The sequence below is a fragment of the Ictidomys tridecemlineatus genome, chromosome 4, assembly GCF_052094955.1.
Source record: "Ictidomys tridecemlineatus isolate mIctTri1 chromosome 4, mIctTri1.hap1, whole genome shotgun sequence".
Classification (NCBI taxonomy): domain Eukaryota; kingdom Metazoa; phylum Chordata; class Mammalia; order Rodentia; family Sciuridae; genus Ictidomys; species Ictidomys tridecemlineatus.
Window position 1 is genome coordinate 61,851,998 of NC_135480.1, and position 12,831 is coordinate 61,864,828.

Here is a 12,831-nt window from a genome sequence, read left to right on the forward strand (position 1 = left end):
TGAATGAGTTTGTTTTTTTGTTTTTTTTTGCTTTTCAGTGTTTATGTATTTTAAACATCTTAATATGAACTAGCATATTTCAGGGGCTCAAGAGCCACATGTGGCAAATGATCATCCTATTGGACAGCAAGCGCTAGAGGAAGCAGTGGCGTGGAGCCTGGAGATGAATGGGGATGGGGGAGGCACTGGGAGCTGGAGTGTGGAAAGGGGAGACAGTTCCATGGAGGGGGAACAGCACAAAGGCCAAATGGAAACTGGCCACCAAAGGCCAAATGGAAACTGGCCACCAAAACATGAAGGAGAGGAGCCTGACCCATTAGAGGAGCCTGACCCTCCTGGCCACAGTGTGCAGAGTGCAGGGTCAGTGGAAGCAGGGGTACCTTGAAGGAGCCTTTGCAGCTGTCCAGGCAAGAGATGATGGAGAGGAACAGCTGGAGCCACGGAACTCCTAGGGCAGACCTGCAAGGGCTCCTTAACAGGATGTGGGGCAAGGGATTAGGGCCAGCTGGGTGGGGCAAGAGCAGTCCTGGGGGCACCTATGACAGCCCTGACAGGTGTCCTAATGGCATCTGGACATGGAAGTCTGGAGCTTTAAAGAGACAGACCTGGTTGACAAGAATATCACTTAGATGAACATTTATGCCAGGTCTGAGCTGGGACATGTCTCAGGGAAAGGGCCCAGAGCAGATCCTGGGACTGCTCCAGGGCCTGGCAGAGAAAGAACCACCAGGCAGAAAATCAGGAGAGGACAGTGTCCTGGCAGCTGAGAGGGCAAGGGGGTGGAGAAGAGGATGGGCTACAAGGCCAGGTGCCGCTGATGGGCCAGGAGGACTGCTGCCTGAGTAGACATGGATTTAGAGGGAGTCCTCTCAGGGAAGCAGTGAGAGCAAGGCCAGGTCCAAGTGGACTGAGAGAGACAGCTCCATGCAGAAGCCTGGCTGTGTCAGGCCATGGCTAGTGGGGCCTTAGGTTCTGGGAGAGATTGTTTTTAGTTAAGTTGGGAATTCATTGGTGTTTGTTATTCTGTCAGAAGATGGAAAGAAGTAGTCAGGGACTGTGGCACATGCCTGTAACCCCTGCTACTCAAGAGGTTAAGGCAGCATGATCAAAAGTTCAAGGCCAGCCTGGGCAACTTGGTGAGACCATCTCAAAATAAAAAGGGCTAAGGATGTAGCTCAGCGGTAGAACACTGCCCTCACACGCAAGAGGCTCTAGAGTCAATCCAATATCCTAGAGCAAAACAAAACACAACACGAAAGAGGATGACACATGTAAACACCACTGACCTACCCCTGGAGAGGCTGAGGAGCTAGAAAGAGACCCCGAATGGAACCAGGAGGTGTGGAGAGGACCAGCCTGCATGAATTGGGCCTCTTATGAAGCAGCCATAAATGACTGGGTTGGTGCTGCAGGAATCCTGGCTTCACAGAGGGCAGAAGCTTCTAGGCAGAAGCCAAGGCAGGGGCCTGGTGGCCTCAGACTAAAACTCCCACCCTCAACAAGATGGGCAGACATGCTTTGAGATTCCACTTCCCCTGGCTTCTCCCCAGCTACCAGGGCACAGGCTTCTCTCTGCGGCTTCTCAGTTGAGAAGGAAAGGGATGGGGTGCTCCTGAGGAAGTGGCAGACAAGGTTTCACCTGTACTAGGATAGGAAGGAAGGATACAGGAATGATGGACAGCAGAAGGAGATTTTTGGGGGACAGTAAAGGTTGTCAATCACAATCTAGGGCAGGATAGATGACTAGCCGATGTAACCAGTGAACCAAAGGAAATGTTCCCTGGGGCTGCTGGGTGCACTTGGCATCTCTACTTGCCAGCTATTCAGATTCTCGAACTTGATTGTCCCCTCAGCCAGCCAACTACCCGCTTTTGACCTAGGGCTTGGGCAACACATGGCCCACTCTGGGGGTACGTGAGGATGAGAAAATGGACCCATTCTCCTGCTTTGGCTTCCTTCCCCAGGGGAAGGCTGCACTGTGGTCTTTTGATGTCCTTTCCTACCACAGGCATCTACAGATGCCAGCCAGGGTACAGACCGACACTGTGTCCAGGCTCCCCAGGCTGTTAGGGACATCCATATCACAGGGGAGTACTGTGCTCCCCTGCCTGCCCAGCCTCCTGCTTGCTGAGAGGAGTGGCTTGTCTCTTGGGGTTGAGGGTAGTTCTTCAAGAGCAGGATGAAGAGCTAAGGGGTATGTAGGGGTGTGCCTAATGCTCCTGGGCTCCAGCTCCCACTTCTGCAAGTTTTCCTGGCTCTTCACTTCAAGTCCCTGAAACTCTCTTAGTTCTTCTTCTTCTTTTTTTTTTTTTTTTTGGTACTAGGGATTGAACCCAGGGACACTTAACCACTGAACCAATCCCCTGCCCTTTCTTTCTTTTTTTTTTTTTGAGAGCGAGCGTTTCCCTAAGTTGCTGAGACTGGCCTCAAACTTGCATGCCTTCTGACTCACCTTCTTAAGTTGCTGGGATTACAAGTGTGTACCTCCTCCCCAGAATGGTGGAGGTTGGGGCCCAGGTCTCAACTTCCCTGCCTGATCCTGGCCTCAGCCCTGCCACTATGACCTGGCGTTGAGTGCCCAAGAAATCCCGTCCTGCCCTGGAGAAACTGAGTGCTGTGACACAGCAATACTAGTGGCCAGAGGTGCCTTCCCCAGCCACTGGTTTTCAAGCTAAGTCAAGGACAGAAAGGGACACTGGGGAGTGCCATGGGAGTGTGGGATGTTTGATGGAAAGCACTGGAGAGAACAAAGTCTGGTTGCCTCCCCCTCCCCACCCCAAAACTGAACCCAGGGCCTCGCATACTATTGAATGTTACACAGCTTATAATAAATAGCATAGAGACAAATGCTTGGTTTTAGTCTTTCTAAGTGATCACTCTAATGGGCCTGTTTTTTCCTCCATTTGTAATGGTTGCATTCTTAGAGGTGTGGATGCCAGCATGTGGAGAATAAATTGTCTTGTTCAGGCCCTGGAAAGGCCCAGTGGCCCAGGCTTCTCGCCTAGGGCAGTATCATCACCCAGAAAGGGGAAAAGAGATTCAGATGTTTTGAAGGTAAAACTGACCTGATGACTGCTTGGATAGATCATGTGCACTCTGTCAACTGTCCTGTAGCTACAAACCACAAAGCCTTCTTGGTTTCCATCTGATAAATCCACCCTTTAAAAAGCTCCCTTCTGGGATGGGCGGGAGAATGAGAGCCTTGGTGTCTGGGTTCTGGAGCCAGACCCAGCATGAGTTCCAACTCTGCCCCTCACCAGCTCTGTAAGTGCATTTACCCTCCGTGGCTTCCCCTTTTAAGACAGGGATAGGACTTGCCTCACAGTCAGCTGTGAAGACTGTGTTAAGCAGGAAATGAGTGGCAAGCACCAGCCACAGAGGAAGCACTCCACAGCTTTTTTGGCAAGGGCGGGTGCTGGGCATCAATCCCAGCCCTCATGCATGCTTCGCACACTCCACTACAGAGCTTCACCCCAGCCCTGCAGATGTCAGCAATTAATGGCCTCACCGAGCTCCAGTCACACAACTTATTCCAGGTGCTAGTCGCCACTGCACAGCTCCCTGTCAATTGAGAGTGGCTGAGGGCACCGTTGGGCCTGCTGTGCAGGCGTGCATTCCTTCACTGTGAATCACCTTGGGGAGAAGCCCAGGGAATTCACTGGCTGGGGGTGGGTTTTTGTGCCTCCCTCCCCCAAGAACCACTCAGTCTGGTCACCTAGGACTTTGGTTTTGTTTTTTTTTTTTTTTGGAAACTTTTTTTTTTAATAGTTATTGAATGTTCTACAGTTTACAGTAAATATCATAGTTACAAACTCTTGGCTTCAATCTTTCAGAATGATCACTATCTGATCTTCAAAACAAAACAAAACAAAACCCAAAGGAATCCAAAACAATGCAACAAATCCAGATTTACACTTCATACGCGCACAAGCGAGGCCGGTGGGGCTTTCCAGTCTTTACACTCCACGTTGTGTTTTGAAAACACCTATAACTCTTTGATCAAACTACTTGGAAGACACTGGTCAAAAGTTTTTTATTATTATTATTATTTTAAATGTTTTTATTTGTTTTAAAACGTGAGTTCCAATAAAATTTAAAAATTAGATTCCAACCTGTAGATTAAAATGAATTAAAAAATACAAAATCATATACAACGCTCTCTTCACAGGGATTACATGCCATGAGAACAGGCTTCTCTGTCATGATATGAAAGGGATCCAGATGCCTTGAAGTCAGGAAGGGGACTGACACTGGTCCGGGGCCTTTTAAGATCATCACAGACAACTCCAAGGTGCTAGGCATAGCCTTACCTCCCCTTGGCTAAAGAGGAGCTTGAGCCACCACACAGATTTGGGCAACCTGGCTGACCCGAGAAGATCTCTGGGCCAGTCTCACTCTTTCCTTGACTCTCAGGCATGAGCGGTCGGAACCTGGAGGATGCTCGTCTTGCTGGGGTCAGCCCAAAGCTGATTTCACCTATTTGATTTCCATGAGCTGGTACTTATCTGCCAAGCTGTTACCTGTGTTCTGTTCAGGAAGAAAAATTCCCCCCTGGGGGCTGGAATGAGTAAGGGGACTGCCACAGCAAGGACACCTAGGGATTACTGATGTAGCCACAGTGAAGCGGGGGCTGTTGTGTCCCTCCCTGGCCCTGTGGCAGCCAATCTCCTGTGCTCCTTGGCTGGCTGTCGGGCTGGACTCAACAACATGCAAGATAGGAAATACCCATGGGAGAAACTGAAGGACTGAGACTCAAGTGTAGCCCAGGCAAGGCAGGCCATGGAACGTTGAAGCTAGCCTGCCAGGAATTTTGAAGGCTGGGTCCTAGAACCATGTAATGTTGAATTTCAGAAGCGTTTTCTAGGAGTGGGGACATGAATGGGTAAAGGACACATCCTGAAGCTAGCCTGGCACACCCAACAGAAGCACAAGTGCTTAGAGGCTTGGGTGTGGAATCTGCCCAGTTACAGTAGCTGGGTTTCCCCATAGACCCTGGCTTTCAGCAGTGGGTGGGACTTGCACACCAGCACCAGGCCTGCTTTACCCATTCTGGAATCCCAAAATGACAAGAAGCTAGGGGCTGCACAACCAGTGGTGACATGTTGACATGGGGCAGAAAAGCAGAGCTTGCATATACCTCACTCCACTCCACTTTAGAGTCACTGTATGGTGACGAAGACCAGAGGTGGTGGTGATGACACCCACAGTGAAGCCTGTGCCCTCTGGCCAAAGAGCAGACCCAAGGAATTTGATATGCTGGTCTTGCTCAGTCAGCAAGGACGTGTCCAGTCTATATATACAATATACAAGAAATTGGTGACCAAGGGGCTCATCCTGTCTCATGTGGTTCATTTTTGAAGTCCATTTAGACAAACCAAGCCCTCCAAAACAACTTCAGATCTCTGGAAGGAGGTTACCTCAAAATTTGGAACAATTTGGGTGGCAAGGGGAAAGGACTAGTATGCACAGAGCCTACTCATTTGGTCTTGCTTCTGGTCTCACCCATGAAAAAGCAAGCCCAGGACTCCAGGCAAGATCTGTTTTTGGCTATTCAGGGCTATGGCAGGCCCTCTAGAAGTGCCAACTTGCTGGATCTGGATAGTGGGCAGGCTTTCAGGGGTCACAAAGCCAGGGTGCTGCAGGTTTCCGAGAGACATGGGTCTTTCAATAGAAAAAGATTCCTGGAGCTATCCTTGAACATGTCTTCAGTCCTGGGCACTGTGACTGCAAAGTGCTTTTTTCAAGTTAGCCTTGTGATCCAAATTCTCATCCTTTCTGTGCTACCAGCTGGATATAACTCTGGGTTCCCAGGGCCTATCACAGATTTTGGTTCAAAGCAGAAATTCATAAAACTCTGCTCCTCTGAGAGCAGTGAGCTTCCCAGGCCTCCATAAAGTTTCCTCTGCTTGGGGCAGACAGGGAGCCCCTCCCTTCTTCTAGCCTGTCCCTGAAAGACCCAGTAGGTGGCAGCAGAAAGAGCAGAGGATTTGAAGAGCTTGAACCTTGGCTCTTTCACTCATGAGCCCTGTGTAGTGTGTCATTTGGCAAGTCTCTTAACCTCTCTTAACTCTCGAAAAACATTAGTTTTTTCATGTATAAAATGGAAGTTTTGGCAATCAACATCAAAGTACTTTACAAACCTAAAAAGCTTTGGACAGGTGTGTGCATCCCTGTTGAATATTCAGGGAAGAGGGTATATACTTTAGGTTCATTGCCTGAAGGGACAACAACTGTCTATCTCACAGAAACACGTCTTTGTTTTTTTTTTTTTTTTTAAGCATGGCAAAAAAATGAAGTTTCAGGCTTTCATCATTTGGGGAACCCAGCTCCTAGATGAGCTTCCTGGGCCCCAGGCCAGTCAGGGGGCAGTAGGGGAAGCCACAGTGTTGTCTAGTGATTGGAACCAATTTCACCCCTGGCCCTGGCCACCAAAATGCTTAGCTGGGGAGAGGCAGTAGCATGGGATTCAGAGGGCTTGCATGTCATGGCTAAGTCACATGTGCATGTCCCTTGTGTTGTCTGGTTTGCCCGCCTTCCTGTGACAAGAGGACCCTTCCAGCTTTGACCTTCTGTCCAGTTTGACCATGGGGCCATCCAGAATCTTTGGTTGATATTTACAGTATCTCCTGCCAGAAGCCTGTGACCTTTGCCAGAGCTGGGCTCATCCAATCAGAGGCAGACACTGCCCTGTTCTCCAGGGCTAGATCCCTTTGTAGTGACTCCCTAAGCTTGGCCAGGCTTATGGATTTCTGTCAAAACAAGAGGGCAAGGCCAGCTCAGCTGTGGCTCCACTGCTTATACTGACAAAGGGGTTCTGGGCTGGGCCCTCCAGACCGTAGCTTTTCAATGCCTTATCTTTACCTCAGAGCTTCTCTCTCATCCTGAATTGTATACCAGGGTTACAAGATAAGGTGCTGAGCACAGACACTTCAGTACATGGGCCTGTGGGGGTCAGGCTGGAAGAGAAAGAGCACACAGCCTGGGATTCAAGGAGTTCTGCTGCTTGTTTCTGAGCCTCGGTTTCCTTATGGATCAAATAGGAGGCATAATCACCATTTCTCAGGGTTACCACATGCTATATATTAAACTGCTCTGTGCAATGTGAGGTACAGATGTTAGTTTTTACTTATGGGTGTAGAAAGAACAAAAGTTATAAGGTCATTCCTAGGTCTCTTCCTTTTTCCCCTCCTTTCTGTAGTTCCACCCAGCCCACGAGGCGACAGGGTCATGGAAGCCTGTCAGGACCCCAGCATTCAGCTCACTTCAGGCCCATTCCCTTTCTTCTACAACCTGTATTCTCATTTGTCAAATGGGTGGAATAACTGACCCTGTCTCTCTCTGGACCTGTAAAATTAAAGGCTGTGAAGTGCTTTGAAATCTATTAAGCACCTGACAAATGTTTCCTATTAATATCATTATTATTATTTTGGCATTTTCCAAACACATATGACATAATCTAGAACAGCCTTCACCCACCTTTATGAAACCAAAGAGGGTGGGAGGAAGTATTTGCAAAAAATGGATTAACACTGGAAAACTTTCTGTTGTTTTAAAATAAAACCTCATCAAGCACCCCAGAACAGACCTCTCAGAATAGCTGGGTTTTCTTTTTCTAGTCTTGAAGTTCCCTGGAAGGTCAGGAAGGTGGCCCCCAAACTCCTGGCACTGAGCCAAGGACACTGTGGGCTCTGATCTCCTGGGAACAGCTAGACGGTTTCTGAGGTCTTTCCGACCCAAGGGTTTCCTGATTTTTTTCCTCCTTGAGGGGAGAATTGGAAGATAGGGGGAATGGTATGTCCAAGTTTACAAGAATTTAAAATGAAGTTATTTTAAAAATCCCAAATGTTGTCAATGATCCCACTTTGTACAGTAAAATGTTCCTGCCCCACCCCAGAGGGGCTGCTGGCCCAGTTACATGCTGGGTACAAGAGGATGGTGCTGGGCAATCCAGGCTCCTGGCTGAGACTAGCAGGGGCCTCTTTGTCCTAGGGGTCCCTCTTCTCCCAGATGAGCCCATGTCTGCTGGGCCTTATCCTCGTCCTCCTCTCCTGATGGCTCCCACTCTCTTCCTCTCTTCTCAGGATGAGGGGCTACTGTCCTAAAAGCATGGCCTCTCCTTTTCAGCCAGCCCACCTGCTCCTTTTCCTAGGGGTGGAGTCAGGCACAGGACGAAAGTTCCAGATGTCTTCACAGAATTTCCAAATGCTATTTCTTCATTTGCAATTTCTGTTCCTGCCATCTGCCCCATGTAGCCTCAGATCAATCTTCAACCCACACCTCTGGAGTCCGTGAGGGTAAGGAGCAGAAACAAGAGCCCAGAGAGCATTCTGGAGCTCACCAGGTATGAGCGCTGCTGACTTAATTTTTACAAAACCAAGCCAATCCATCCCTAGGTAAATTTTGTAGGCAACATACTACTAGGTAGGAAGGCTGCATTTAATGCTAATTTACTGCGAGGTCTAGGGAAGTCCTTTCTTCTTCTCTGGGCCTCAGTTTCCTCATCTGTCAAACAGGGAAATGGATGAGATGATTGCTAAGGTCCCTTAAGTTCCATGAGTCTATGAAAGGTTTATTGCTATTGCTTTTCCTTCACTAACCTGACCTTCAGAGCCACCAGCACCCACCTGGAATGTGGTTCCTTCACTTTGGCCATGAATGGCGCAAGGTAACCAGGAGCCTGGCCCGTCTGCCAGCCCCATAGACAGACAGGTGAGCCCTGGTACTGGGAAGGGCAGAAGGGAAAGGGAGAGAAATGCCACAGGTTCCCACTCTAATCAGGAGGAAGCTCCTCATCAGAGTGGGTCTATGAGGGCTTGGAGGCCGAGGTCTGGATTATGCAGGGAACCTGGCCTTTCAAGTCCTCAGGATGCTGGGATCCCACCACCCTGCAGCTGCTTGGCGGGTCTGAGGTCCAAATCCCCTTCTGAGGAAGTGCCAGGTCAGTTATCATCACTGTGCAAATCAGAAGGTCCAGGCCCAGAACATATGGTCAGAGACCTTTCAAACCAAAGCCATCAGGCAAGCACCTCTCTCCCCTTTCTTCCCTCTCCTTCCCCAATGCCCCTTCCCCCCACCCTTCCCCCAATTCTCCCAAAGACTCTGGTTTCCCCAGGTTCTCAGGAAGCTGCTAATAACATTCCTACATAATCAGGTGGTTTTGTTCTTGGTCTGCTGCAATGGTTCTTAGAAGACATTTCATTTGTGTAGAAATGTCCTAAACTAATTTTGCTTTAAAAAAAAAAAAAAGAAAAAGAAAGAAAGAAAAAGAACAATTACCCAGAGATGTTGCCTGCTCAACAGCTCTGAGTTCTGACCCAGGACTTGAGGGCCACATCTGTTTATATTCTTCAAATGAAGTTGAGCCTTCAGCTGAACCACTGCAATAAACCCCACTCTGCTTGCTACTAGACTGGGATCCTGGGGACTAGATGCTTGGGGGAAAAAAGTAGTGCTGAGGGGATGTGGCCTGATCAGGTAGAAGTGGGTACAGCTGAAAGGGCAGCAGCTAAGAGAGGGGCTAGGGGGAAAGGCAGGAGATTAGAAAAAGCAGCTTTTACAAAAACCAAAAATAAAAACCAAAATCATTAAAGATGCATAAAGTGACCCTTGCACTTCTGTTGTCTCTTCTTGAAAATAGAGGTGGTGCTGCTAGGGAGCTGCTCCAGCACCGGTGTAAGACTTGAGTAGTTGCATACAATGTGTGACTCCAGATCTGGAGGAGGAAGGGAAACCATCAGTGACAGTGATATTCCACAGGCCACTTCAGGAAGCCTCTGAACCCCCTCCTTTCAACTTGGGAGCCCTAACCAGAGCCCTCTGTGTTCTTCTAGTGGAGCTGTTTCTCCCTGCCCATGGAAGCTGTTATCTAGCACCAACTGCCCCCAGAGGAGGTGGAGGGCAAGGGAGATGCTGCTATAGGGCAAATTCCCAAGTGAGAGCCTTGGAATCCTACAGTTCACAGGCACTGCTTCAGTAGTAGGGCAGCAGAGGGCTGGTGGTCAGGGTCAATCCCAAGTTTCCACTTGCCTCAAACCATAGCTAACATCCAATTTAGGTGAAGATTTCATCTGAAGAATGGGGCTCATGGAAGTCTGAAGGCCATACAGTTCAAAACACAGAATTTGGTACTGGGGGACTAGAGTTCAAGTCTCAGATCAATTTTTACTGGCTGAATGGTGTTGAGCTACATATTTATCTGCAAAACAGAGCTAATGATTCTTATTTCACAGAGCTACTGTGATTATTATGAGATAACCCAGAGCCTATAGGTTCAATAGTCAGAACCACATATACACACAAAAAAGAGTGAAATTACAGGTCTTGGAACAGGAAAACAACACCTAGGCTCCAGACTCAGGTCAGGGCTTTGAGGCAGTTTCTATATGCATTCCCTTCCCACCTCTCCCGCCCTGGCCCCACTCACTTGGATGGGCTGAAGGTTTTACCAGTGCGGGGGCACATAGCTGTACGCAGGGGTTCCTTGGGCCCTGTATGTTGGCATGGAGACAGGGTGTGCCCCAATCGCGGTGTGCTGGGGTGTAGTCAGCAGAGTACCTGAGCATGCAAAGAGAAGAGAAAACCTGACAAGTCTGTACCAGGGTCAGGGGTGAAGAGGAGGAAACCATGCCTTTTAAGTTAATGCTCCCCCTGAGTGAGTCCCCCATATCCCCTGCCTGCCTAAGGAACCTTCTCTCCCATGTCAAGCTTTACCTCTTTAGGAGGATCTTTTCGGATGCTGGAGGAGAGATTCAACCACTATTCTTTGGAAGCCTCCTTTCGCTTTTCTTTGTGGGATTCTCTTGTTGCACACACCAAGCGGTAATTGTCGGTGTCTGTGTTTATATCTCTCACTCTAACCTGCATGTTCCTTACGAGAAGGGCTCTGGTTTGACCTAATGATTCCTGGTACCCAGGACCTAAACAACAGGGTGGGCCCTGAGAGGTATCAGTAGCTTGCTAGTGTAAAGGACAGAATAAAATCCGAATGTCCATTCTACCCCTGGCCCTTCTTTCCTCAGATGGGGACCTCGCTGGCTCTTTAAAGCCTTGGTCTCTACAAGCTAGTCAAAGACCCTGGTCTTCTCTCACCCTTAATGGGAAAGCCCAGTTTCTCCCTCAGTGTCAACTCACCCTAGACCTTCCTAAAGCTGAACTCCCCACCCCCATCTTCAAGGTTCATTAAGGGCAGTGCTCTGGTCTGCTCTGCAAGGGTCTTTGGGGACTCCTGCTTCCCTCCTCTCTCACCACAGGTCCTTATACTCCTGTCTGCTAAAATAACATTGCTCTGTGCCCTCTTTTCTGGGCCCCCTACTGATACCAGAGTCCTCATGTCATCATTTCTCCCCTAATCTGCAGTGACAGCCTCCTCACTGGCCTATCTGCTTCCAACCCTTATCCTCTGGTCCTGCTTCAGCCTGTCGCCAGAGATCTAAACCCAACCCTGTCCTTCTACTTGAAGCCCCTTGCCAGCTCCCTCACCTTAAGATTCTCAAACTTTTCCCTGTCTCACCCTGGCTGCCGTGCCACCACTCTTTCACCTACTTCCGAAGTACCTTCAGCCACCTCCATTCTATCAACTTGCCACCCTTGGATTCTTTCAGCCTGTATTGCTCTTCCCTCTGTCACCTCTCTGCCTGGCCTCTATTCACCCTTTAAAGCCTTGCTCAATATCCCCTTCTTGGTGAAATCTTTCTCATCTCTGCGACAGATTTAGAAGGTCCTTCCTATATGTCCCTGGAACATCTCCGCATAGGATTTCTTATGCTGTATGGCACTCAGTTCCATGATTGTTCTCTGCTCAGGAGTTCCCGGAGGAGAAGGAGGGATGCTAAGGCAGATACTGCCCTCACCTGCTGACATTGCCATGGTGGTGCCGGCCACCATGCCCATGGCCACGCCATTGGTCCTGGGGGCAGCAACAGGTGCTGGGTAGATGGCAGAGGGAATGCTGTTGGGCTGGACGACCGTGGTATGGTGGATGACATGGGGCTGGGCAGCATACACCGGCTGTGTATAGTAGGCTCCCTGGGGAAAAGAGGCTGAGGTCACAAGGGCTCTTGGAGAGGTGGCAGGAGATGGAGGGAAATGGTTGGGGTAGGGACTCTGTTCCTCTCGGACCCAAAGGAATGCGGAGGGGAGAAGCACTGATCCATCGACACAGGCCTAGGCCCCAGCTGGAGCCCTGCTTTGTCTTACCACGACTGTGGCTTGTTCAGTGCTGGCTCAGCTACTGGTCACCCCCACACCTATCTTAATTTGCTCCTAGGGCTGCTTGCTCCCTAATGGGGTAAGAGCTCTACTCCTTTAACCCTAGTATTAGCAATTTAAAATGTTTGTATTTTATTGAACTATACTCCAAAAGCTTCCTATAATTTAAAGGTGGGAACAATAATCAATCAGTTTCTAAGCATGTGAATGAGGCTGGTGAATCCAGAGCACTATGCACATATGCTGAGAGTTTACCAGACTGGTGTGCCTGCTGGCAGCTTACACACTGAGAAAGTGCCATCGATCAACAGCGTTTTCCATGATGTCTCTTACTTACTCTCTCTCTCCTTTTGACCAAAAGATAAGGATGGAGACAGAGATCTGAGGTGACTTCCCAGTGTCTGGATCACATGGCTGCTTCCTGCTACTACCACTCATATGCCTGCTGAGTAGAGAGAGGCCCCTGCGATCATTTTAATCCAAAAATTTTCGTATCTTTCCACTATATAGTGACAAGGGCTTCAAAGGTCTGAGAGGATAGTCTAATACAGTTTTCCATAAATGAGAAAAATTAATCTCAAGCCTCTTTTTTTTTTGAAAAGTTCTGCATTCTAATTGGCAATA

General features: G+C 48.9%; 1 protein-coding gene across 5 annotated transcripts in view; it reads right to left on the reverse strand.

Annotated features, from left to right (window-relative positions):
- Window positions 1-4,016: 4,016 nt before the first annotated feature.
- Fam168a (family with sequence similarity 168 member A) overlaps window positions 4,017-12,831 on the reverse strand; it is a 183,484-nt gene continuing 174,669 nt past the window's right edge. For all 5 annotated transcript variants that reach the window (XM_078046659.1, XM_040284926.2, XM_040284927.2 and 2 more), the window contains 3 exons: window positions 11,850-12,024; window positions 10,424-10,554; window positions 4,017-9,712 (listed from right to left, as the gene is read on the reverse strand). In XM_078046659.1, coding sequence (XP_077902785.1) covers window positions 10,442-10,554; window positions 11,850-12,024 — 288 coding nt within the window. In that variant the 3' untranslated portion in view covers window positions 4,017-9,712; window positions 10,424-10,441. The remainder of the gene's footprint in view (window positions 9,713-10,423; window positions 10,555-11,849; window positions 12,025-12,831) is intronic.